This window comes from Mercenaria mercenaria, chromosome 9 (genome assembly GCF_021730395.1).
Source record: "Mercenaria mercenaria strain notata chromosome 9, MADL_Memer_1, whole genome shotgun sequence".
In the NCBI taxonomy this organism is placed as follows: Eukaryota; Metazoa; Mollusca; class Bivalvia; order Venerida; family Veneridae; genus Mercenaria; species Mercenaria mercenaria.
In genome coordinates, this window is record NC_069369.1 from 36,114,141 (window position 1) to 36,140,391 (window position 26,251).

Consider the following 26,251-nt stretch of genomic DNA (forward strand, 5'->3'; position numbering starts at 1 on the left):
TTACGATGAAACCTAACCTTTCGTGAGATTTTCTAGTTAACGCTCTCAGAAATAAATTGGTTTTATTTGAAAAGTTATGAAGATATTTGATAGCTCTACATTTTTATTTCCTTATATAAATGTTGTTTTATAAAGGTTACGTTTTTGGTACCAGATAATGACGTTTTTGAAAGTTTATATCAACCTAACTCTTAAACAGAATTTTAAATGTAACATTACATTGAAAAAAGAGAAATGTTAATTTTAGAAGAAAAATCTTACCAGATCTTTATTCTGTTTTCGTTTAGAACGAACATTAGATTCAGGCTGTGACTAAATACAGAGTTGGTGCGCCCGTGATATATTACAGACTCCGGTATATACCGGATTAACTAAATTTGAACAAAAACACCTTAAATATATATATTTTGTAACCATGGTGATTCTAACCCTAACCTTTAGTCAGTGTATTATGCACATAATACACTAAATGCGTGCGGACATGCAAAAAAATGAGTATTTTTGGCTGTGCGTTCCATTTGATAATAATTCCGCGCATGCGCAGAACGGCTGCACCAACACTGGCGATATGCGGATAGTAAAAATGGCGGACGATTGGTTTAAAGTTGATAATAAATTCTTAACACAATGCTTAAAGGTTTAAAAACACAATTTTATTTTTGAAAATATGAACAATTACTTCATATAGGCTATGTAAACTTGAAATTTACAAGTTTGTGTATTAACAGTTCTATGCATTAGGTTTAAATTAGTACACAGTTAGTAAGTTGGGTTTTACGGCAAATCGAAACAAAAAGGTCATATATCGTCGATAGTACACACTTAATGCATGCATAGACGGTTAACACAGTATAAATGTGTACTACCACTAACAAAATTAATGGAAGACTTTTAAACCAGCGAGTGTTACTGCATGACATTTTACTAGGAATGTAGCTCTAAATACACAGTCAATTTATATAGATTTAAAGTTAAATACATTGTATGAGCATTTCCTACATTGGAAGTAGATATCTAAAGATAAAATATTTTAATGAAAGATGGGCAGTAAACTTCTTTAAATCGTATATTTTTGTTTCAAATACAAATTAATCTAGAAGAAAATTACTTATTTTGTTGAAAATGAAAAGTACACTTCTGTTGCAAAGTCCTATTAAAATTTTCCACATACATAATATTTGTTTTGATTTCATGACTATTCAAGTAAAAGAATGCATTTAAAAAAAGTCAACCAGACTTTCTGATATCCAAGTTTGGGTCATTAAATCATGCACCTTGTTGTACCTCGAATGGTCAGAAACAATATCAGTGAGGAAAATAAGTATATTACAAAAATAGCGTATTTTTATAGCATAACATTTTTCGAAAATGCACTGGACTTTCTTTCATTTCATTTAGAAGTAACGTATTCATCAAAGTAAAATTTATTCTATTTATACCAGTACAATGATAATATTTGTATTGAATTATATTCCCTTCCTTCTGCGCGTGCTTAGCCGCATTACTGCGCTATTTTTATAATCCTTGCATGCAATGTTTTAATAAATATTTCTCTTTATTTTGTCTTTATATAATCGACAAAGTCTTTGTCTTCAATGAGCATGTCATACACGATATCTGTGTGTGCATGTATATATCGCGCATATGAATTAAAGACTCGTATTTATGCGATAGAAAAACTGAAACTGCAATGTTTGAAACTATGTTAAGAATTTCGTAAGAGCATGTTACCAGGTGTTAACCTCAATTATGTTTCCTCTGAAAAGGATGCTCAATAAAGCCATCACCGAGGATGGCATACATCGCAGTGTCTCTTGTGATCAGACATTTGAACACACGATTTAACATTTGCGTATACAGATTTAATAATATTAACCATTTTACAACTGACATCTTATTTTAAAAGCTTTATCCAAAAAACATCTCAAATTAAACCAATGGCAAAATGCCTACCCTAATCGAAATTTTACGGCAGTTCATATATGGATGTCTAGATGACCGAGATTTACATATGTATAGACAAAATAACACAACATAGACAAAGACAAACCTTTACCCTGCTAAATTTCTAAAATGGACGGGTCTGTCATTTAATTTGGACAGTACTACCTATTACTCAAAGCGGTGTTCATGAAAGTTCTTTGACTGAATAGCGAACAGTGTAGATCAAGATGTGCTTCGCCTGCATTGGTCGCAAAGGCTGAATCACTTACCGCCAGCAGCCCAAAGGTTTATCACTACCATATTTTTAAGTTACAAGACAGTGTAATCCATGTAAGAGAGTCCCCTATTGATTTAATCATATTTTGTTGCTTATTATTTACATTTATAATATCATATATCATAAATTGTACATATATAACAAAAAAAATAAGCAAATGGGTCGGGCCACAAGTTCTTGCAACATTAGTAATCGGCCCGTTCCCTATTGACAGGGACTAAATATTTCCTCTTTTTTTCAAAGATAAACACGATTTATCAAATTAGAATGCAAGGATAACGCATTTTTTGTGTCATAACATTTGCATAATGCCGAAGAATTGGCTTGTGCAAGAGACTGGTAAGGCAAGGGTATCAGCGTATCCTACGGTTTTCTGCTAATGTTAGGATACGAAATGAACATGCGTTTGACGCTTTTCTCGCATAAAACATGAACGAGAGCTAAAAAAAAGGAATACAGAGTCCATCAACGCCATTAAATATTTATGAAATGCGCATAATCTTGGAAAGAAGAAGAACAACAACAACACGTAAAATAAATAAATATATATATATTTTTATGAAATGCGCACGAATACCTGTGTTGTGTGATCACGTTGATGTCATTTTTTTTAAATATCCGTTATTTTGCTGTAATATGTTTACGCTTTGTCACGGAACGCGATATGGAAAAGGGTCTGTTAGGAGAGTGTGAGTGCGAGAATCTCTCTGTTAACACATGTTTATTCTCCTGATAAAATAGCCCCTGAAAACGTCAATAAACAGCAGATTCGAGTATGCTTAGATTTAGGTGGTAATAAAAGTTAAGAGTTTCAGTTTACGTAGCAGGTATGCTGAACGTTGTCTGGCAGTATTAAAAAACAAAATGGTCATGATGACCCTATATCGCTCGCCTGTTAAACTTGGCCTTGGAATCATCAAGATAAACATTCCGACTAAGTTTCATGAAGATCGGGTCATAAATGTGGCCTCTACAGTGTTAACAAGCTTTTCCTTTGATTTCAGCGGGTGACGTAGTTTTTGAACCCACATGACCCAATTTCGAACTAGGCCTAGAAATCATCAAGATAAACATTCTGACCTAGTTTCATGAAGATAGGGTCATAAATATGGCATCTACAGTGTTAACAAGATTTTCCTTTGATTTGACCTGGTGACCTAGTTTTTGACCCCATATGACCCAGTTTTAAACTCGGCATAGAAATCATCAAGATAACTTTCTGACCAAGTTTCATGAAGATAGGATCATAAATGTGGCCTCCTTGGTGTTAACAAGCTTTTCATTTGATTTGACCTGGTGACCTAGTTTTTGACTCCACATGACCCATTTTCGATCTTGGCATAGAGATCATCAAGTTAATAATTCTTTGCACGTTTGTTTCAAATCAAAGCATAAATGAAACCTCTATATGGCTGAAAGTGCCAAAATAGAAAATTTTGCCCCTTTCAGGAGCAGTAACTCTATAATCCATGATGGAATCTAACCGGTTTTCGAAAGGAACCGAGATCTTATTGTGACTTAAGTTGTATGTAAGGTTGGTAAAGAAATTTGAGCTCTTTCAGGGGTCAATCAGGGGCCGTAACTCCGGAACCTATGATTGGATCTGACGAATTCATCATGGAATCCAATATCTATTGTTGTTAAAGATATTTTGCAAGTTTGTATCAAGTCAAACCATAAATGAAGTCTCTACATGGCTGCAAAAGCCAAAAAAGCAATTTTGGCCCTTAAAGGACCATAACTCTAAAACCCATGGTGGGAACTGGCCAGCGTTCGAAAGGAACCGAGATATTAGGCCGATACAGGTTGTGTGCAAGTTTGATTAAAATCGACTGCAAAATGTCATCTCTATCGTGTTCACAAGCTAAAATATCAAATTTTGGCCCTTTAAGGGGGCATTACTCTGGAACCCATGACGGGATCTAGCCAGTTTTCGAAAGGAGCCGAGATATTATGCCAGAACAACATGTATGCAAGTTTGATTAAAATTGGTTGCCAAATGTGGTCTCTATCGTGTTCACAAGAAATTCTGAACGGACGACGGGCGATCACAAATGCTCACCTTGTCACTACGTGACAGGTGAGCTAAAAACAGAAACATTCATAAATTGGCAGTGCTATATATGAAACGTATAGTTTGATGTGCTGAAAAATGAAACTTAAAAATAGCGTATTCAGAATATATAGAAGAGGGAATGTCTGTTTACCTTCTTAGTACCTGTCGTTACGCATTAGCAACGTTTCTTTTTTTCGGCGACGCCGTCTAAATTCGTTTTCGGTACCTATGCCACGTGACTTCAGTTTGCAAATCAAACTACTTGATAACGCATTATAGATAATTTATCAAAATGGAAGATTTATGCAACACTCTGCCTGATTGGACGAGAGTGTCAATTTCTTTCACTCTGTTGATTGTGCTACGCTGAGTGAAATGTAGACAAAGCGTTTATCCTAAACGACGCTGTTCACAGTTTTAAAACTAACTTTGGCTCAGTATATTTAGCAAGAATATTGATATATCTCAAAATGGTAAGTAAGTTTAATAAATATGATAAAAACCTGTTCAACTACCAACATATATCAAATTAAAGAAAGAGCTGAATACGGTCTGCGTATCACATGAAAAAGGGTGTGATAAGAGTCTTTTATGTAGAGAAGTGCTTTTTAAAAGATTTTCCTTCTCGTCTGTGTATGAAAAGGTTTCTTGCTTTTGTGACTTATTCAGATTGCATATTAAAATGAGTACTTGTTTGCTTTGATATATTTGTTATAAATTATTTAATTGATTTATTATATATGAATATTTTTCTTTAGTATGGTATGCAAATATTGAACTCAGTTGAAATCTGTTTTGTTATATATATGCTATATAATGACTGAATCTCATTACACTGAAATGAAGGTACGCTGCATACAGTTTATCTATGTGATATGACTACGGTCAAACTTTGCTTATGAAACAGAAATATTGAAATAATTACAATTGTATGTTTTGTTTGACCTTCACTTTTTTTATAGATGTACGTCATTGTCCGAAGATTCATGAATAGCGAATATGCATTTGTTAAAGCGGGATCAGTTGGACTATTTTAGAAATAAATAAAAAATAATAAATAAAAAAATCCTTTAATTGATTTTTTCTCATGTATTCTAATCAAACTTAATTTGTAGCATCTTTATTAGGCCCGCAGCCAACTTTGTTCAGTTGGGACATTTAACCCCTTTTAGGGGCTGCTAGAGCTAAAACTACAAATGCCTTTATACAGCGTCTCATGAACAGCTTGGTGGATCTTTGTCATACTTGGTCTGGAGCATCATTATAAGGTCCTCTTCCAAATTTATTTATATATGAACTTAGGCCCTATTAGGGACCACTATAGCTAAAAGTAGATATGCCTTTCTTCGCATTAACCACTAAAATGTAATGGATTTTTATCACACTCGATGTGTAACAATATCGTAAGGTCTCCTGCTATTTTGTTACAAATGGGGATAGGGACCAATTTAGCTAAAAATATAAACACGTTTAATGACCTCTTCTCATGAACCGCTTCATGAATCTTCATCAAACTACTGCTGTAATTATTCGTCTAAGGATAAACGAAACAAAATTGCAACCCTACGAAACCTTTGCGAAAAATTAAAAGAGAACCATTTAAATTGTTAAAGTGCGGTGTTTAGTTTTGCAATCTGAAAAATGTTAGATGAAAGATGAATGTTAGATGAAAAATTCATAAACTTCTTTCCTTATTACAATTCGCCGACCATCATTTTTAAAGATATTTCTTGTATATCATTATTGCGATTTATTACGTCTTCATTCTTTCTTTATATCGTAATTGGATTTATCCCTACTTTTGTAACTATATTAAATATCACAAACAACAGACAACTGATATTTGGGAGAAGGGGATTGATATGCTTAACTCCCACGTTTGCTATTTTGTCTGCTAAAACAATATTCTACGGCGTTTCTCGTGTGTCCATTATTATATTTCTGCTCCAGTGTAATTATGATATGAAAAATAATTACGAACGAAGTATTGCCATGGAATTATCTCAGTTGCAGCGTAAAGTAATTATCTGGTAAAGGATGCGTATATAGAGAATATTTTATATTAGAGTGCCTTTTCATACCGAATTTATCAAACAAGGAGAATATAATAAAGTACGATGCTCAGTCGAGCGTTTTATCAATTTTAATCAACGAGTTTATAAATTCGATAATGTTTATCACATGTAAGCTTTTCCTGCTGAAACATCAAATTTTCTACTTTCTTTATATACGATAGACCAAGCCAATTCGACCAACGTCTCCAAAGCCTTATCGCGGGAGTATAATAAAGCCATTACATAAAAATGATAATACACTAGTATAATAAAGCTTTTTATTTCATGCTAACTGGTGAAATACTGAAAAATATTCTCTATATCACTCACAGTGCTCCGTCTTCGTGAAAATATTCAATTGTCTCCCTTATCGGTGAAGATATATTTCGATAAAAAAGTACCCCAGACAAGACGGCCTTGATAGATGTATGATTATGTGGTTGTAAACAAGTGTAGCAAAAAAGTTCATTGTTCATGACAGTTGTTTCCTAGTCTTGATTGACTTGGATAGTGTCAAACTTTAGAAATACCGAGCTGTCATTGCTGGCTGTAATTCTGTTGTGAAATTCACAATTCATGTCCAAAAATGCTTGATCTATTATACAGCAAAGAAAGAGAAATAATACCGGGCCGACACCGTAAAACGGATGGCCGATGTGTGCTGCGAATTGATACGGAATTGTAGCGATCTGAGACCTGACAATCAAAAGACAATGCGGGTGACGAACGGTTGGGAAACGGGATGCTACGTGTCTTTGCTGTCTTTTACCGAATAGGCTGATAATATATGCCTGATATTGAATGCTGCAGATTGATCAGGGTAATTATGAGTTTTAGCCAGGCTGCCAGTCCGTATTCGGGCATTGTTAGCCGCCAGTTCTTGAGTCGTGCCTCAGTCATATCAAAGACATTAAGCTGCTAACATCTACATGAACTGCTGAGCACTGCCACCTCTAGCATATGGGCCATGATTTTCATGTAGTGATAGTCCATCACAAGCCTATGAAACATCGGTTTTTTTATCATTCATTTTAGTTGTGGGTTGTACTAGATTGTTGTATGATCTGACTCACAGGAAGCAAGATGAAGAATACCGTAAAGTAGCATACATCATATAAGGTCGATGCCATGGGAACCTAACATGATGGTACCGTAAAGTTAAATTCTGGTGAAATTCTGAAATACAGACGCGTTCATTGTCTGAGTGGATTCCTACTCCAACAGCTTTTACTGGATCCCTTGGTTCTATTGTATTGGACTTATAATTATTTTACCCCAGTCTGGCGGAATTATTCCTTTATCAAAACATACAGTAAACAATATATGCAAAAAAGACGCAGAACAACCATGCTTTAAAATTCCCATTGGGATGTTATCAAAACCCCACGCTTTATTATTTTTTGCATTTTGAATTACATAACGCACTTCAAAAATGGTTATTCCTTCATTGAGAACATTGTTATTTGTGGGGATATTAATATTGCTCTCATTATTATTCATATTATTATTACCCTCATGTACAATATCAGTATCTACTGGTCTGGTAAAAAGCTTATTAAATCCATTTTCCATTTGTTAAAAACAATATTAACATCATTTAAAATTTCGTTCTCTGTAGCTCCTTCCATTGGAATTATTAAAGCATTTTTTTGGACTGAGAAACGCCTATCCTGCCTATGGACTTCCAAAATTCTCCCTGATTATTATCACAATCAACCTGTAGTTCTTTCAGGAGATTTATCCAGTAAGAACGCTTACTACGCTGTACATCCTTATCGAAAATCTTTCTACATGCAATGAAATTTGCCTTTAATAGTTACATACTCGCTTACCGGACAATAAATACAGAACATTTCAGCCAACAGCTGTTCTCTGTTTCACAATTCCATAAAACGGTTAGGCGTACTCTCCAACAAGGCTTACCCACTCTCCTCTTTTTATTAGAGTTTCCACTTTCCATATTAATTGGTTTGTTACTTCTCTTGTTATACATTTCTTGTTTAATAATACCACAAATATCAGCATAAGTATTGTCAATATCAGGTTTACATTTGAAACTCTGTTCAAATCTAAAAATACAACTATGAATATCACCGACATTAAAAAGGGCATAATTCTGTCAAATTTTAAACAGAGTTATGGGGATTGTTTCTCCTGGTGTAGACTTTGATAGTAAATAACTACTTTAAGTGTCAAGTCAAAAGCTTTGATAGTTACAGATATATTTGACTTTATCAAAAACTTTAACCAACGGCGACGCCGGGGCGAGTGCAATAGCTCTACTTTTTCGAAAAAGTCGAGTTAAAATGTAACTTTAAAACATAAAATTCGAATAAGGCCTTAATGGGTTGAGAGAGGTATATTAGAGATATAGTTCAAGATATGGTCCAGTAAAACGCTCAGACGTTTTAAGAATTTTATTTTATTTCAGTCAAATATGAGTACAGAAATACAGAATCATATTACTTTGATGCATCTACCAAAATATCATCTGTCCGATTTTTTAATTATTTGTTTTTGTATCTTCGGCATCTTCTTCACGATGACATACAAGAAGTACCAGGTATATCATATAATAGAGAATAATATATATTTAATCCATGAATCTCTCCGACAGCTTTTGAGTATTTTTGGCCATCTGCGTAGATGAAGTAGGATGCATATCAAGCGTGTCAAAGTCATGAACACTGTGAACTGAAATGTAAATTTAAAATACTTGTGACAGAACAAGTAAATTTATTCGGTAAGTAGATTTTATTTCATTCAAATTTAACTGAAAGCGTCTTAAAAATGTCTGGTTTTCAGTCATCGCACTCAGTGACCTCAATGTGGTAAACTCTTAACGATTTTATCACAATACAGTAATAATAACTGAATTAAAAAGACACAAGAGAAGAAACAAGTGCAAAATAGTGTTTCAGATAAAAATGAATTCAAATAATATTGACCGTCTATACAAGAGCTATCAGTGGTATACATGTATGCCACTCGAATGTGTCACGGGCACAGCAATTTTAGACCTAAGAAAAAACTAACATTAATTTATTGCAGTAATTAATGTTGATTTAACACAATAAAGTTTTTTCAGTGTCTTGGACATACAAAATCCCAATACATAATATTCATGTATTGCTTAAAGGGAAAAGCAATGTTATTCTTATGTTAATTCAGTCTGCTAAAATTTCTTGAATCATATAAAAATAGTGAAAGAATTTTCAAAATCGGCTCTGTATAGTACCAGTAATATATCTGCATGAAAAATACCAAGTTTCAGCTTGATTAAATCAGTTTTCCAGGTTTTATGGCATTTTCAGTAACGCGGGTCCCTGCGCCAATCTTCCTTCAAAATTGATGTCGCGACATAATTTTTAACCAGTTCTTCTAGCCAGAGCTGGTTTTTGCCTTATTTCATAATTTTTCACCATAATTTGCAAGCAAATTATACATTAACACTTTGAAATATACCAAATGTCCCCTCTGAAAGGTATAGATGGGCATAATTTAGAGTGCAAATTTGCATTTTTTTTTTAAAAAAAATACCCCCAAAACAGTTGAAATGTGATTTTTGGGATTTTTATCAATTTTTGCAGCAAAATTTCAATGAAATTCTCATTTTTTACCAAAATCTGACCAAACTAGTTCATTTATATCAATATCTGGACAAATCTCAATTTTTGCCCACATTTTCTTATAGGTCATAATAAGCTAAATAGTTTTCCCTATATATTCTATATAAAACTGACCTTTTTTTAAGAGCTACCAAACAAAACTAGACCCATTTCAGAGAACAAATCCTTACCTCATTTGAAAGAGCTATGATAAAACTGATATAAAATGAAGAGAAAAGTAGGGGGGTCATGTATCTTCTAAGAGAGATTTCTCTCGTCACATTTGCTTACTGTAAACTGACATCAAAATCACACTGCTGTGACCTGGAAGTACTACTCATACTAAAATTGAGCTTGACTTCACCAAATACAACCTACTCTCCCATTTTTCCTACCAAAATGTCAAAAATACACCCACAATGAAATTTAAACAGAAACTAGCTTCAATTTAGACCTCTGTTGCCATGCCAAGTGAAAAATTAGTGTTCAAATACCTGGCAGCCATTACGCGACTAGACCAGATGGCTCCCACGCTGGTTCCTTTAGTTTAGTTAGGCCTTAAATTGGCGGCCATTTTGTTTCCATGGCAACAAAAAACAAAATGGCGGATTTATTAAATTTCAAGATACTTATCTGAACTGTATTTACTTATTTCTGTAAAACAATTTTTCTACCTTTTCAAGCTATAATGAAAGAATTTACCATATTTAAATCTTACACTCAAGAAACATATGAAATTAATCTATTTGCTAAATAAAGAATTCAGCTGTGAGTAAATGACGTCATAAACACACTGAAATGGCTGCCTCCATGATCAGCCGTTTTCTTAAATTTCAAACTGTCATATCTTTTTCAATAGTTATCCGATTTTAAAAATTCTTTCATCGTTATGAAAAGCTTGAGGATGGCTTTCATATAAAATTAACTTAATTGTCAGGCTTTTCTTGCCCTTTAATAAAGTTCAATAACATCTAAGAATAATGAACTTCCAGTTTAGAAATCAGTAATCGCTACGTAACAGACGTCGTTATTTCTCGGAACATCGCACTATCTAGATCCGGACTATATTTTAGATGGGTTTTTTTAAGATTTGCTTCGCTCCTATACTTTGAGAGTAAGCTTTCTGAGGCAATTTCTACCAGCTATATAGTTACTTTGATGCATTGCATAAATATTTTTCCTGTGTGATTCTTACGTGCGATAGGGCTTAATACCTCAAATAAGAAAAAGAAAATATACGGGCGTGGGCAGTGTTGCATTTTCCATTACTGCTCATGAACAGACTCAATCAAACCGAGTCTGCAATTTTCACTGTTTGCCTTGTTTTCGGTGCTTCCGAGGGATCTACTTTTCAGATTTTATTTACTTCACAACAGCGGGTGTTAAGTGCTGTGTGGCTGTCGTAAAAAGTCGCCCCGACTTCATCTCAGTGTTGTCATATTTTCTGGTCCTTCGGGATCATTGATTTCAACTCATTTAGATTTGAAGATTGAATACTGCTTCAGCCGGTGCTAGGGGGCGTGGGCAGTGTTGCATTTTCCATTACTGCTCATGAACAGACTCAATCAAACCGAGTCTGCAATTTTCACTGTTTGCCTTGTTTTCGGTGCTTCCGAGGGATCTACTTTTCAGATTTTATAAGTCCATTACATTAGTATATTTCCGGCCGCCTCTTAGCAATAATGGCCATGTTATTTTGGCTACTCGGAAGATTCTGCACATATTCTAAGTCAATGGAGTGAAAAGAGAAGTGTTCTGGAATGTTTAGAACATGTGTGAACTGTTCTAAATAAAACCTGGTGCAGAAAGAACAGTCACGTGTTAATATTTTACGACAATGAAAAGCAGGTACTGGTTCCCATCTACTATGGATAATCTCAATAGGACTGGATACCAGCGCAGAACAGTGTACTTTTTTATTCCTTTGACAATGATTAAGAGACAACTCTAAAACTTTTAAAACACTGTTCAGAGTAGTCAACGGAATATGGCCATTCAGACCTTCAAATAAGGTTCAACTTCCTGAAGTAGATTTGTTTAGTTTACTTGTGGAGAACGATTCAAAATTAAAGGTGCACCACTCAATGAGTCTGACAGGGGTCATGCTTTCGATACACATCTAATGAAAATTTAAAATCATTAAGCTTACTTAGTCTAAAGCATCCAGACACTTCCTGCTCTGATCGCTGGCGGCGATACCATATCTACACCACGCAGCAAAATGTTCGCAGTTGTCGAATGATATGTTGTAATTTGAATATCCCAGCATTGACTCTGCCCTCGAGACAATCTCTGTAGGTAAGAACGGCCTGAAAAAAATAGATTTCAGCTTTATAAACTGCAATGACTCGACATTAGTGGTTATCCTATATTTGCATGCGGGCGTAGCCCGGGAGCTGATAAAGACGACTTAGGGATGCTAGTAACCACGTAAGGCACGTCACTGCCTAGTTCTGGCTACCACAACTTAACTGACGCTATTTTTATTTTCTGATGGTCGCGTCCATTAAGTTATGGCGAAACCCGATTTGGTTAACTAACCAGTATCAAACCGCAACATCTCGCACACTTCTCTCGTGAGAAACGGATGAGATCCATAACAGCATTATAAACATCTCTGAGCTGAATATTTTTAGCTAGTCACTGCCGTGTACTGAATTATGTATTTTATTAACGAGTATCCGATCGTTTATAGTGACGTCACACATCAAATTGGTTACAGGAGCATGTCCATAGATGCAATTTTGTTACTATTTATAGTACATAAACAGTCAAACCGATTCAATAAAATAGGTGTATGTCATACCTAAACAGTATGCAATTTACACATTGAAACGTTACTTAAATAGTTTTAAAACGTTATCAAAGTTTATCACTTTCTATCGAGTTTACAGAAACGAATTATTATCAACTTACTTATGAACCTGATCCAATTTATTACACACCCTATACTCTGATGATCCAGCGACTTCGTGTAAGTCATCTATTCTTATGATTGCATCATTCTGATCCTTTGAACCATCAAAATGAATAATCTTTCCTCCTCCTGCAAACCATAAACTTGACATTTGGTTTCCTAACAATACATACGTACGGTATTCCATTAGGGCCAGCTCCTGCTCCCTATGAACGCGAAGCGAGAAGATGGCGAAGCGCTGCAGTACAATGGCGATAACATGACAGTACGATGGCGAAGCGCGACACCATCGTAATGCAACCAACGTACTGTCGACTCGCGCTTCACCATCGTAGGGTCTGTCGCGCTTCACCATCGTAGTTTCGCCACCGCACTGCCGCGCTTCGCCATCGTACTGTCGCTTTCCAAGCATGCGCAAACAATTCACTTATCAGCATGGCGTTAGACAAAGGTACGTGCTTTGGATTTATTTACTAATAATCTTGTTTATTTGGTGTTAAATATGTCACACGACGGCGAAGCGCTACAGTACGGTGTTCCGTTTTGACCATCGATATTTTTATTTCTGAACCCCATATCTCGAAAGTCGAAATCACGAAACTACGATGATGGAAGTCAAACTCACGATGGTAAAAACTTGAAACTACGATGGTGGAAGTCGAAATCACGCAACCACGATAATGTAAACGCAATATCCTTTCGCGTTTTCACCATCGAAGTTTCGTGTTCATCATCGCGCCTTCGACTTTCGTCTTTCGTCATCGTAGTTTCGACTTTCAACATCGTAGTTTCGACTTTCATCATCGTGGTTTCGAAAGCACGATGATGAAAGTCGAAACACGATGGTGAAAGTCGAAACCGCGATGATGAAAACACGAAACCTCGATGGTGAAAATGCGAAATGATATCGTGTTTTCATCATCGTGATTTCGTGATTTCGACTTTCTCCATTGTAGTTTCGTGTTTTTGCCATCGTGGTTTCGACTTTTACCATCGTGGTTTCGACTTTCATCATCGTACTTTCGTGATTTCGATTTTCGAGGTATGGGGTTCAGGAGTAAAACTCTTGATTGTCCAAACTGAACACCGTACTACAGTACAATGGCGAAGCGCGACAGTACGATATCGTAGTGCGACAGTACGATGGTGAAGTGCGACAGTACAATAGTGACACTATGATGGTGAAGCGCGATAGTACGATGGCGAAGCGTGACAGTACGATGGTGACACTACAATGATGAAGCATGAAAGTACGATGACGAAGCGCGACATTACGATGGCAATAACACAACAGTACGATGGCGAAGCGCGACATATTATTATTATATTATTATACCACATTTATATAGCACTCTTTTCATGCACTTGTACACGTTCAAAAGTGCTTTACAGAATAAATTGCAAAAATACAAACAAATACGTATACAAAGATAATGCATTCCACATTAACAAAAATCATGAATGAAAACAAGTATAATTTAAAAAAAAAAAAAAAAAAACAAGATAAAAAAAAATAAATGTATCGGTCAGTTAACAAAATATTGTACAAAGAAGTGGGTTTTGAGCAGGCTTTTGAAAGCAGCTAGCGTGTCAGCTTCCCTGATTTTGACAGGAAGAGAGTTCCAAAGCTTTGGAGCAGTGCACGAAAAGCTGCGATTGCCATACATCATGGTATTAGATTTTGGCATAACCAGTGACAGCGTGTCCTGCGATCTTAGGGTCCTGACCGGTTTATACACTTCTAGCATATCCCTAATATAGGCAGGGGACTGATTGTGTAACGCCTTAAAGGTGTGGGTCAGAACCTTGTACTGCACCCTGTATTTCACTGGCAACCAGTGAAGCTCCTTCAGAACCGGTGTTATATGATTGCGACGGGGCGTCTTAGTGATTACGCGAGCTGCAGTGTTCTGGACATGTTGCAACTTGTTAAGTGTGCTGTTTGGTATACCACTTAACAAGGCATTACAGTAGTCTAACCGTGAAGTAACCAGGCTGTTTATAAGGGTTTTTGTGGCATCACTGGTAAGATACCGTCTGATGTGACCTATTCTGCGAAGTTGTGCATATCCAGCCGGCACACCGAGTTGACTTGTTGTTCCATATCCATACCGCTGTCAAATACTGCTCCAAGATTCCTAACACATTTCGTGGATTTTATCACAGAATCATCGACCTTCACAGAAACGTCATCAATGTACTTGGAGTTACGCTTTGATGTCAATAGCATTACCTCAGTTTTGTCAGCATTGAGCTTCAGCATGTTGGAATTCATCCACGAGACAATTTCAGTCAGACAGCTCTCAATGCGGCGCAAAGCTTCACTTCTGGCCACAGCCTCTATCGGCTTAAAAGATAGGTATAATTGAGAGTCATCAGCGTAGAAATGATGAAGAAGTCCATGACGTCTGCATATGGCACCCACGGGTTTAGTGTACATGATATAGTTCTTTGGACCAAGCACTGATCCCTGGGGCACACTGTATTTCATCAACGTAGGCGTCGACAACTCACCATCAACGCATACAGTTTGATAGCGGTCACTAAGATATGATGACATCCATGCAAGTGCTTTGTGTGTGACTCCAAAATGATGTTCGAGCCGGTGTAACAGTGTTTGGTGATCAATTCTGTCGAAAGCCGCAGAAAGATCGAGTAGCACGAGGACTGTTACAGAATTTTGATCGAGAGATGTGAGGATGTCATTCTGTACCTTTATCAAAGCCGACTCAGTTGAATGAAACTTTCTGTAAGCAGACTGCAGTCCCTCATGTAGCTCATTTTCACTCAAGTGCCGCTCAAGACGCGCATCTACTACCTTTTCTAAGATTTTTGAAATGAAAGGGAGGTTAGATACAGGCCTGTAGTTTTTGAGAATGTTTGGTTCAAGACCTGGTTTCTTAAGCAGGGGTCTTATCCTAGCACTTTTAAACTCTTTTGGTACATAACCTAATTCCATTGATGTATTTATGATGTTTGTTATCAGCGGCAAGAGCTCATCGAGACATTTCTTCAGAAGCCATGTTGGTAAAGGGTCAAGTTCGCAGGATTTGTTTGGAGATTTTTGTATAATTTGTTCTACCTCTTCTATCGTTGTAGGAGCCAAATCAATAAGACAGTTTGCTACTTCTTGGTGTTCTGGACAATGCAAGTCTACTGAATCACGATCAGTTTGGCTATGCGAAATAATATCATTCCTAATGTTCTCAATTTTCTCGATGAAAAAGTCACTAAACTTCTGCGCAAGTTCCTTTGGTGATGTGTTAGAGGGACGGGAAGCATCTTGGCTGTCTCCTAGTAGATTTTTGGTTATCTTGGCCAAACTTTTGTGGTCAGTGCCACACGACTTCACCTTATCAGAGAAGTAGTCGGTTCGGGCCTGAATTAGGAGTTTATTCATGGTAGCACATTGGTCCCTATAAAGTTGATGGTCGATTGTTAGTTTGGATTTACGCCACTTCCGCTCAAGCTTGCGTTTTAAGTGTTTAGCCTCATGAAGTTCGTCTGTAAACCACGGACAGCTAGGTCGAAGAACGATAGTTTTTGTGCGTAAAGGAGCGTGTTTATCTATCAGTAAGGATAATCCTTTTGAATATGCATTAGGGAGCGGACGCTGGCCCTAACGGAATACCGTACATTTGCCATTTGGGAATTCCTCATCTACGATTCTATGAGTCTTTAGAAAGCAAATATCGTGTCACATTGTAAAAGATTAGTGATAAAAGTTGCGAAAGAATATATTAAGATTCTTTCACTGGTCTATGTGCAGATGGGAATATCTGGCTCGAGGGTAACTGTTTTGATGGTAACGAGGCTCTGCACCTACCACCAATGACTGAATCTTTTTCTTGCATGCCATATTCAACAAATAATAGTAAAATTAAATTTAAACAAATGACTTTCTTATAGCACTTTTTCTTACAGTAGTATATACTAATAAAGCCCGGGATCTTGCATGCACGCATATACAGAGAGGGGGCGGGGAGTTGGGCGGATATGTATTATGTAAAAACGATCCTTTTAAATCAGATAAAAACTGCTGCTTTAAAATCAGGTGGCAAAAGTAAGAATATCATCAACAAATTTTCATGTTGATGATTATATATTTTTCAGATATTAACTGATCATTCCTTTTAGTTTCCAGTGATGTACATGTAATTACATTTATAAAATATCTTTTATTACCTAATAATGAATGATTTAACAAGTAACGTCGTTCAGGGTAGTATCGGTATTATCGGACAAGCTATTATTAAGACAATACCTGTAGTATGCATATAAATTCTTGTGAATCATAGAATATAAATAAAATAGCATCCATCATTTCCTCTTCAGTACATCCATTCTGTCGATCCTCTGTTCTTATTACCTACAAAATGCGCTAATTTTTGTCTTTCGATATTATGCCGAAGATGAGATTACATAACATAACCATCGCAACTAGAAGATGTGTTGTGAATGGTTAACTGAAGGGATCAAAACCATATATTTACTGATAAAAGAAGTAAAGCCCTCTGTAAAGTTAATAACTCGCTTCAAAATCACGATCCATTAATGGCCGGAACACATTCCGTTAGCTATCCCTTGCAAGCATTTCTTGTTTGTTTAAATGAATCGCTTATGGAACTCACTAATAAACACCAAAAAAACGGTTTTGACAGTTTTATAAGGTGTTTTGATAGTATTTATTATAACAAATTTTGGTTTGGGTACAGAACAGAACTTAAAAACTTTGGTTTTCACATCTCATTTATACTGAATATTAGTCAAAATTAGCATCCAAAATATTGTAAAAAGTCGCACAAAAATCAACAAATTGTACAATGTATTATGCATAACTATTCCACTTCGGATGCAAATAATATAACTCCAATGAAATATTTATACTAATCTTAAGATGAAACCAAATACGATGACGTACTTAAGAAGTAATTTTCAAACATGTTTATATTTTGTTTTGGCAATCTGTAAAACAGTATAAAATTATTCTCCGGTTTGCTGCATTGCTTGATTACCGAGAGATGTTCGAAATGGGATATTATCAAACAAGATTTCCAATGGAAAGTGGCGACATATCCGGACCATCGTGCTACAGATCAGGCTCCCCCTATCTTTGATGAAGACTAGATATTTGGTGGTTGATATGTAGGGTAACAAATTAGAATCGACAGTTGCTAAATTTAATTTTCCGAGATTTTTGAAAGGAAACATAACAGAAACAAAGTTGTTATAAGTTGTTCTATGAATTTCGATTTTAACTTGCAACTTCTTTCTTGTCGTGCGGAAATGTTAAAAGAATATCTAAAAATGCTTTGCCACAGAAAATATCAAGTAGTAGTTAAAGAATATTTTCTTGCTGTAGATGAATTTACACTTGGCGCGTTCCTTAGCAACGGAAGTAAAATTTCGCGCATGTCATCTCGACAAATTTTGGTTAAAGAAAATTGAGAAATTGGTATTTTCCATCAATTTAAAAAGCTTATGTTTGTATGGACATTTCTTAACATGATCTGACAGAACTAACAACCTGTGGTAATTAGCTTACATGATAATATCATTAAAATGCGAACTTAAAAATGAAAAGTTTAATTTAAGAGTAGTTGAAGTATGGATTTCAAAAACTAAAGATTTTCGACGGTGCAACAGATCTATCCCACGTACTGAAGAATTGGATGAAAATCGGATTCTATTACCTTCCCCTGTTTATTAAAGGGAATTCCTATAGCTTTTATGCGCATCTTTCTGCGCAGCCGACACTTTCCATGGAAAACTGAAGTGAAGTCAACATTTGTTGAAACATGTGACAGACAATCTTAAATATGAGGAATCTTGCATGATATAACATTTTTGATAAGTTTTATCAGTAATCAAATGTTGATACTGGTTTATGTTGTATTGACAAGTACCCTGCCTGACAGGTATCTTGCCATTTTTGTGGTTGTGTTTTCACATCGCATTTTAGTACAAAGACAGTGTCGTTCATATAATGTAAGACAATTGACTTAGCACTGATATGACAAAATCACCTTTCAGATTATTTAGTATTCAATTATAGAAAGAATTAAGAATTTTTAAAACTTTGTTTAACTTCTAGCAGATATACATGTAATCAATTTGGTCAGGTTCGCGCCATTTTTCGTCCGAACAGGTGTTGTATTCAAGCGGTCTTAACATAAAATTTAGCCTGGTGACCCATACATTTTTAGCCATTTTTATGCTCACAATACAATTATTCATACACAAAAATAACAGGAAAAAATTCTATAAAACAGTTTTCTCAAAATTTTAAAAAATATTCTTCACTATGGGTATTTATCATTGGAAAAAGTTCATAAAAGTGAATAGGAAACCTAATTTTTTTTTTTCATTTGTACCCATTATTGTAAGGATATAGTATTACAAATATGACTATGATATCAAATAAGTATATAATAAAATCTGTAAAAAGAATTAACTTTATTATGCTGTCTTGATGTATATTTTGGTTGGTATTTATAAAAAAGCAGAAAATTATGAAAATGTTGAAAAATCACTGGCAGTTTCAGCTACAGTGGGTGTGTTCAAAACAATTTTTCACAAAAACAAGTCTGGTGTCCCATTGTTTTTATTTGTTCGTTGTTTTCAGCACAAATTTTCCTATCATAAAAAATTCTATGAAAGGAAAAAAACTATAGGAATTCTCTTTAAGATCAACGCTATAACAGTTGTCTCCCTTCCACCGTCTAACTCAATACAAATCAATATCAGATATTTTAACGATAATGCTTCGGCTATTTCCGCTTATCACATCTACGGGAGGTGCCGGATTATAGATACTGTAGGGAATTCATTTTATACCAATTTTAAGAACCGGTACAACAACAACAAAGACAGTCGTCTTTAAAATTATTTCTACCAGGTTACATACAGTGTAACAACATGGTTTAAATCGGTTTAACAGTGATATACAATACAGAATCGAAAAAAGAAGACACCGAACGATAGATTTACGTTATTTTATTCTTTTATTTTGCATAAGATATAATCAGTATATGAAAATATGATCTTTAATATCTTCTTTTTACTTTGCATTAAAGAAACTAAGACATAAAAAAATATAAATACACAAAAACGTATATGTTAGGCGAATCAAAACAGGTAGCATATTTTAAGTAGAGTAACATACATGTACATGAAACATGTTTTAGCACATACAATACATAGTACTATAATCTTAAAAAAATGGAAAATAATAGAAAGCAGGAAAGTTTATAATTTGAAAAGTGCTTACAAACTTGACTGTTTCATTTTCAGATATTATAAGTAAATGTGAGTCTATTAAGTCAATGGATTTTTTGATGAATGAAAATTTAATGAATTAGATCTAACTTGTCAAAAGTAATTTTACCTAATGGGTCAGTCATACTACACCGTATAGCGTTAACGTACGTCCAATGTATAACAAAAGTTTCAATCCGTCCGTGTCCGTTCGCATGCGTTTCTTTTCCGTTTCTCATGCGGCGCCTCGCTCCTTGACCGGCGATGTTCGTTCCACCCGGTGGAAGGTTTTGAGCATGTTCAAAATTTGGAATGTACACCACCGGACAAAGTTATCCGTTAGATGTTCGGTAGCAATGCGCTGGTATGCGTTCTGCTCGTTACTCGTGCGTTCCTTATTCCGTACTTGTCTGGTTCGCATCCGTTCTTGTCCGGTGGACCTGATTCACGGCCGGACTACTACCGGACATGCAACGGATAAAACGCATGTTCAACGGACGATAACTGACAATACTTTCATCAAACGTTCGAAGAACGTTTTGTTTGTGTCTCGTGCGTTGCGCTTACGTTTTACGCGGTACAAGTCCATTACTAGTTAGGTGATGTCCGTTAATTGAACGTTGTTCGTCCTGTATATGTGCGTTTATCTTGCGGTCATTGTGCGTTTTATGCGCCCAATACACCAATTGCGAGAGCACCGAGCAGTTGCGGGGGATGCCTTTCGTCACCGGATAAGTTTCTGCCGCAATTTGTCTATAATTTGGGTGTCCGTTAACGCTATATGGTGTAGTGTGACTGACACATAAGTTATGTGTCAGTCACACTACACCGTAAAGCGTTAACGGACGCCAAACGTATAGAAATATTGCGGCAGAAAGTTATCCGGTGACGAACGGCATCTCCCGCTGCAGCTCGGTGCTCTCGCGATAGGTGCATTTGGGCGCATAAAACGCACAATGACCGCAAGATTAACGCACATATATAGGACGAACAACGTTCAGTTAACGGATATCACCGTACTGGTAACGGATTTGTACCGCGTAAAACGTAAGCACAACGCATGAGAAACTAACAAGTTATCGTCCGTTGAACAAACGTTACATCCGTTGCATGCCCGGTAGTAGTCCGGCCGTGAATCTGGTCCATCGGACAAGAACGGATGTGAACCGGACAAGTATAGAATAGGGAACGCACGAGTAACGAACAAAACGCATACAGAACGCACGAGTAATGAACAAAACTCATATCAGCACATTGCTACCGTACATCTAACAGACAATTTTTCCCGGTGGTGTACGTTCTAAATTTTGAACATACTCAAAACCTTCCACCGGATGGAACGAACGTCGCCGGACAAGAAGCACAGCCGCCGCATGAGAAACGGAAAAGAAACGCATGCGAACGGACACGGACGGATTGAAACTTTTGTTATGCGTTGAACGTACGTTAACTCTATACGGTGTAGTGTGACTGGGGCTTAATACACATTTGAAAAACTAATCGTCACACACAGATAAGAATAAACAGAAACAAAAACCAAAAAACACACTTGACAATGTTTAACGTAGGTTCGAATTATGATTGACAGATTTAATAGATGTTAGATGTTAATACAAGCGTTTATCTCATCATAGAAAAAAATATATACAAACATTGATTGTGAAAGGAAGCTGTTGCACCGACATTTTCGGAACATAGGAAAATACCAATGTTACATGACTGATTCTTTGATACTTGCTCTATTTACATGTTACTCTTTAACAGCTCAATAGACCTTTTTACCCAAGCTATCGGTTGCTATGCTATTTCACGGATGTTTTTATTTTAACGCGCATGCGCTCTTTGCATGTGGCAAAAGAACGCTCAACGATATGAAAATCCTACATAAAATTATCATTATATAACGATTTGTTTTGCCACTATAGAGGTTATTTCAGTCAAGTAATTTATTATACAGTATGCTTTGATTAAAGACACGCATGTTATTAATCATATATCTTACCTGAAAAGCCTGCTTTATTCTTATTTTCGTCAGAAAAGAAACAGCATTTCCAGTCTATTTCCACACATCATACAAATATAAAACTTGTTCCTTACATTTAAAAATGTCATATTTTCTTTCATTTTATCTATTTATTTCCACAACTTCAAATAGTTGTTGTATATATTTTTCTTCGACTTGAATGACATCTACATACTTAATTAGGGGCCGCGGCTCCATATGTCACTGAAGTTGCTGTTATATGAAGTAATATACCGGAAATTATTACGTAACTATTATGCAAATGACATGATGAAACATAGGTCACCTAAGTAATCAAGACCCTAACTTAATTTCGAGGGCGTCCCCTAATTAGAGCAGATCATAAAGGTTACTGAAGCATATAAGATGGCTTTGATGTGATATACTTTCTCAATGCCATAATAAGAACGCACTCGGATTAATATATCACGTGGCGGAGATGTTTTGTTTATCAAAAATAAACATTTCACGTTATATCTAGTACTTTAAAATCTATAAGAATATATTTTGGAACTTTCATGGACATTTTCCTTTTAAAACGATGAAAGTGTAGTTACAAAATATCTAAATTCGTAACATATGAATCAAATCAAGGACTATAACTACATACTGAAGAAAAATACCTAATATAAATCTCTAATTTTTTTATCTCTTATGTTTACATGCTGAATCATTTTCATCTCGAAAATGTATCTATTTGTATTGTGCGCAGAAGTCTTTACCTGTAAATTAATAGAATTATTATGATAAACTTGAATTCCGCAAGAAATAGAACATCGGTTAACAACAGATAAAGAATTAAGTGTAGAACACCCTTCCCCGCTACCCGCCCCCTCTCTATTAAATCTAACCGCTGCATTCACCATCCGAACCACTTTCATATTGTCAAATAAAAACTTTCAAATTCAAAGAATCTGTAGAAATAAAAAATAACAATAATTTTTTTCTTGAATACGGAATGAATTGATCCCCATTTGAGTATAATTGGATACAAAATCAAAGGCTGAACTTTGTTTGTTGAACATTTTATTTTCAACTTCGACTTTTAATTATATTACAAGTATCATGTAAGCTTATTGCGTAAGTTCTGTGAGATCATGTTAGGAAATAAAACAAAAACTTTATTATTACTTTATTAATTCATTGAAAATATCTTCTTTTTTTTTTCATTTTAATCTTAACCTAAAAAAAATTCATCAATGATAATGCGCATTAGTTAAAGTATATGAGTTGTGGGTTTGCAAAGATCTACATATATTTTCCTTTGTCTTGCGGTAGATATTTACTATCAAACAAACTCATTATTGATCGAATAGATTGAAATGCAATATAACTCTAACGTAATTTATATTGTGCGGTCATGTCTTTTTGTTCTACGTAGAGTGCGCATGCGCGAAAATTGTCCCGCGTTGCTAAGGAAATAGCTCTCTGTAAAAAGGTCTATAAGTTTTTCCTTTTATGTAGTGGAAAGAAAATATCACGTTTATTCATAATTATTATTATTTTTATCATTAATATTATTATTTTATGTATAAAGGATTACAGAAAGACAGAGAGACAGACATACTAATTTATTGACGTAAACCGTACAGTTTTTGTCAAACAATATAAACAAAATCATACATTTAAATATTTTCATGTGATTTTCTACAGATATCGTAAAAAGTAAGCATGTTTAAATGAAATATTTCTTTTTCATACAGACTATGTATCAGACGACACTTGTATTTGATTAAAAATTGATAAAATATTCGGGAATTTGTTAATATAGACGCAGTGCTTCCGCTGCTATCACAACGGTGGCACAGAGGTGACATAGATGTTTTTATACTAATACGTGCGCACGTAATAACTAATACGTGCGCACGTATTAGTTTAAAAAAAATCAGCGCACATATAAGTTGAAAAAACATCAACACACGTATGACTTATTGCGTGCGCACGTTATAGCTAATACGTGCGCACGTATTAGTTTAAAAAAACATCACCGCACGTATTGGTATAAAACATATCAGCGCACATAACAGAAGAAAAAACATCTGCGCACGTATAACGTATTACGTGCGTACGTAATACATAAAACGTGAGCACGTATTAGTTTAAAAAAACATCTGCATACGAATAACTTTTCGTGCGCATGTACTAATATGTGCGCTGATGTTTTTTGTACAAATACATGCGCACGTAATAGCTAAAACGTGCGCACGTATTAGTTTAAAAAACATCTGCGTACGTGTAGGTATAAAAAACATCAGCGCACATGTAAGTTTAAAAACATCTATGCACGTACTGGTATAAAAACATCTTCGTACGTATAAAGTAATACGTGCGCACGAAATAGCTATTACGTGCACGTATTAGTTTATACGTGCGAAGACGTTTTTCATACTAGTACGTGCGCACGTACTAATATGTGCGCTGATGTTTTTTGTACTAATACGTGCGCACGTATTAGTTATTACGTGCGCACGTATTAGTTTTAAAAAAAAATCAGCGCACATATAAGTAGAAAAAACATCTACACACGTATGACTTATTGCGTGCGCACGTAACAGCTAATACGTGCGCACGTATTAGTTTCAAAAAACATCACCGCACGTATTGGTATAAAACATATCAGCGTACATATTAGAAGAAAAAACAACAGCGCACGTATAACGTATTACGTGCGCACGTATTAGTTTAAAAACATTTATGGCACAGAGGTGTACGGTGGCACAGAGGTGAAATATGTGTTTTTATACTAGTACGTGCACACGTAAAAAAAACATCTGCATACGTATAACTTAATGCGTGCGCACGTAATAGCTAATACGTGCACACGAATTAGTTTAAAAAAACGTCACAGAACGTATTGGCATAAAAAACATCAGCGTACATATTAGTAGAAAAAACATCTGCGCACGAATAACTTATTTATTGTGACGTGTCGAAGGCCTTCGACAGGGTGTGGCATCGCGGGCTTCTTCATAAGCTATCCTCTCTAGGTATTAAAGGCTTACTTCTGGACTGGATAACCTCATATCTTTCCTCGCGTAAGCAGCGAGTTGTGTACGCAAATGCATTTTCCTCTTGGTCGACCATCAACGCTGGTGTCCCGCAAGGATCTATTCTAGGACCTAACATACATTAACGACATTGTTTCAAACATCGTTTCTAAAATTCGTCTTTTTGCAGATGATACTAGTCTTTATATCATCGTAGATGATCCATCTTTACCAGTACCACTCTGAACGCTGATCTTGAAACTATACACTCTTGGTCCAAAGCATGGCTCGTGACATTTAACCCATCAAAAACAGAATCCATGATCTTTTCAAGAAAACTCTTCAAACCCAATCATCCTCAATTATATATGAACAATATACCAATCACTGAAGTGACTGAACACACACATTTCGGTCTCACCTTTTCTTCGGATCTAAAATGGTTCTCACATATATCTATTACTTTGAAAAAAGCTTGGCAACGAATTGGGATAATGAGATCTCTTAAATTTCTATTAAATCGACAAAGTCTCGAACGAATGTACTTTTCATTTATTCGTCCAATCCTGGAATATTCTGATGTTGTTTGGGACAACTGTACAGAAGCTCTAATGAACGAAATCGAGGCCGTCCAGAACGCGGCTGCTCGTATAGTCACCGGTGCCATTAAACTCTGTAACATCCAGAAACTCTTACTCGATCTCGGCTGGGAACCTCTGACAGAACGACGGAAAAAACATCGCCTTGTTTTGATCTATAAAATGGTCAATGGTCTATCACCCGCCTACCTGTCTTCACTAATTCCTGAAAACCAACATAATATCAATACTAGATTTAACCTAAGAAACATCAGAAATGTCCTTTGCCAGTCACATTCATACAAATCTTCCTTTCTTCCTAACACAATAACCGACTGGAACTTACTTCCTCAACATATCAAATCATCCCCTTCAGTCAATGCCTTCAAATCAAATCTTAATAAAAACCTACCGAAATCAAATCCTTTATTTAATGCAGGATCCAGAAAAGGCCAAATTCTTCATGCTCGATTACGCCTAGGTTGTAGCTCCCTTAACTATGACCTCAACCGCCGAGGAATCACAAAAACCGATAGATGTGACTGTGGTG

At 35.7% G+C, this 26,251-nt stretch overlaps 1 protein-coding gene across 2 annotated transcripts in view; it reads right to left on the bottom strand.

The window, feature by feature from the left end:
* The window catches only part of LOC123547959 (phospholipase A and acyltransferase 2-like), a 113,084-nt gene that overhangs the window by 83,133 nt on the left and 3,700 nt on the right, over positions 1-26,251 (bottom strand). Inside the window, exons 2-4 of one of the 2 annotated variants that reach the window (XM_045335201.2) lie at positions 12,856-12,985; positions 12,089-12,248; positions 8,734-9,025 (exon numbers count right to left, since the gene is read on the bottom strand). The exons of the other annotated variant lie outside the window; for it this stretch is intronic. Of the exons in view, the coding sequence (XP_045191136.1) occupies positions 12,089-12,248; positions 12,856-12,985 (290 nt within the window). The 3' untranslated portion in view covers positions 8,734-9,025. Of the gene's footprint in view, positions 1-8,733; positions 9,026-12,088; positions 12,249-12,855; positions 12,986-26,251 lie in introns of those variants that run through there. 2 annotated transcript variants of the gene reach the window in all.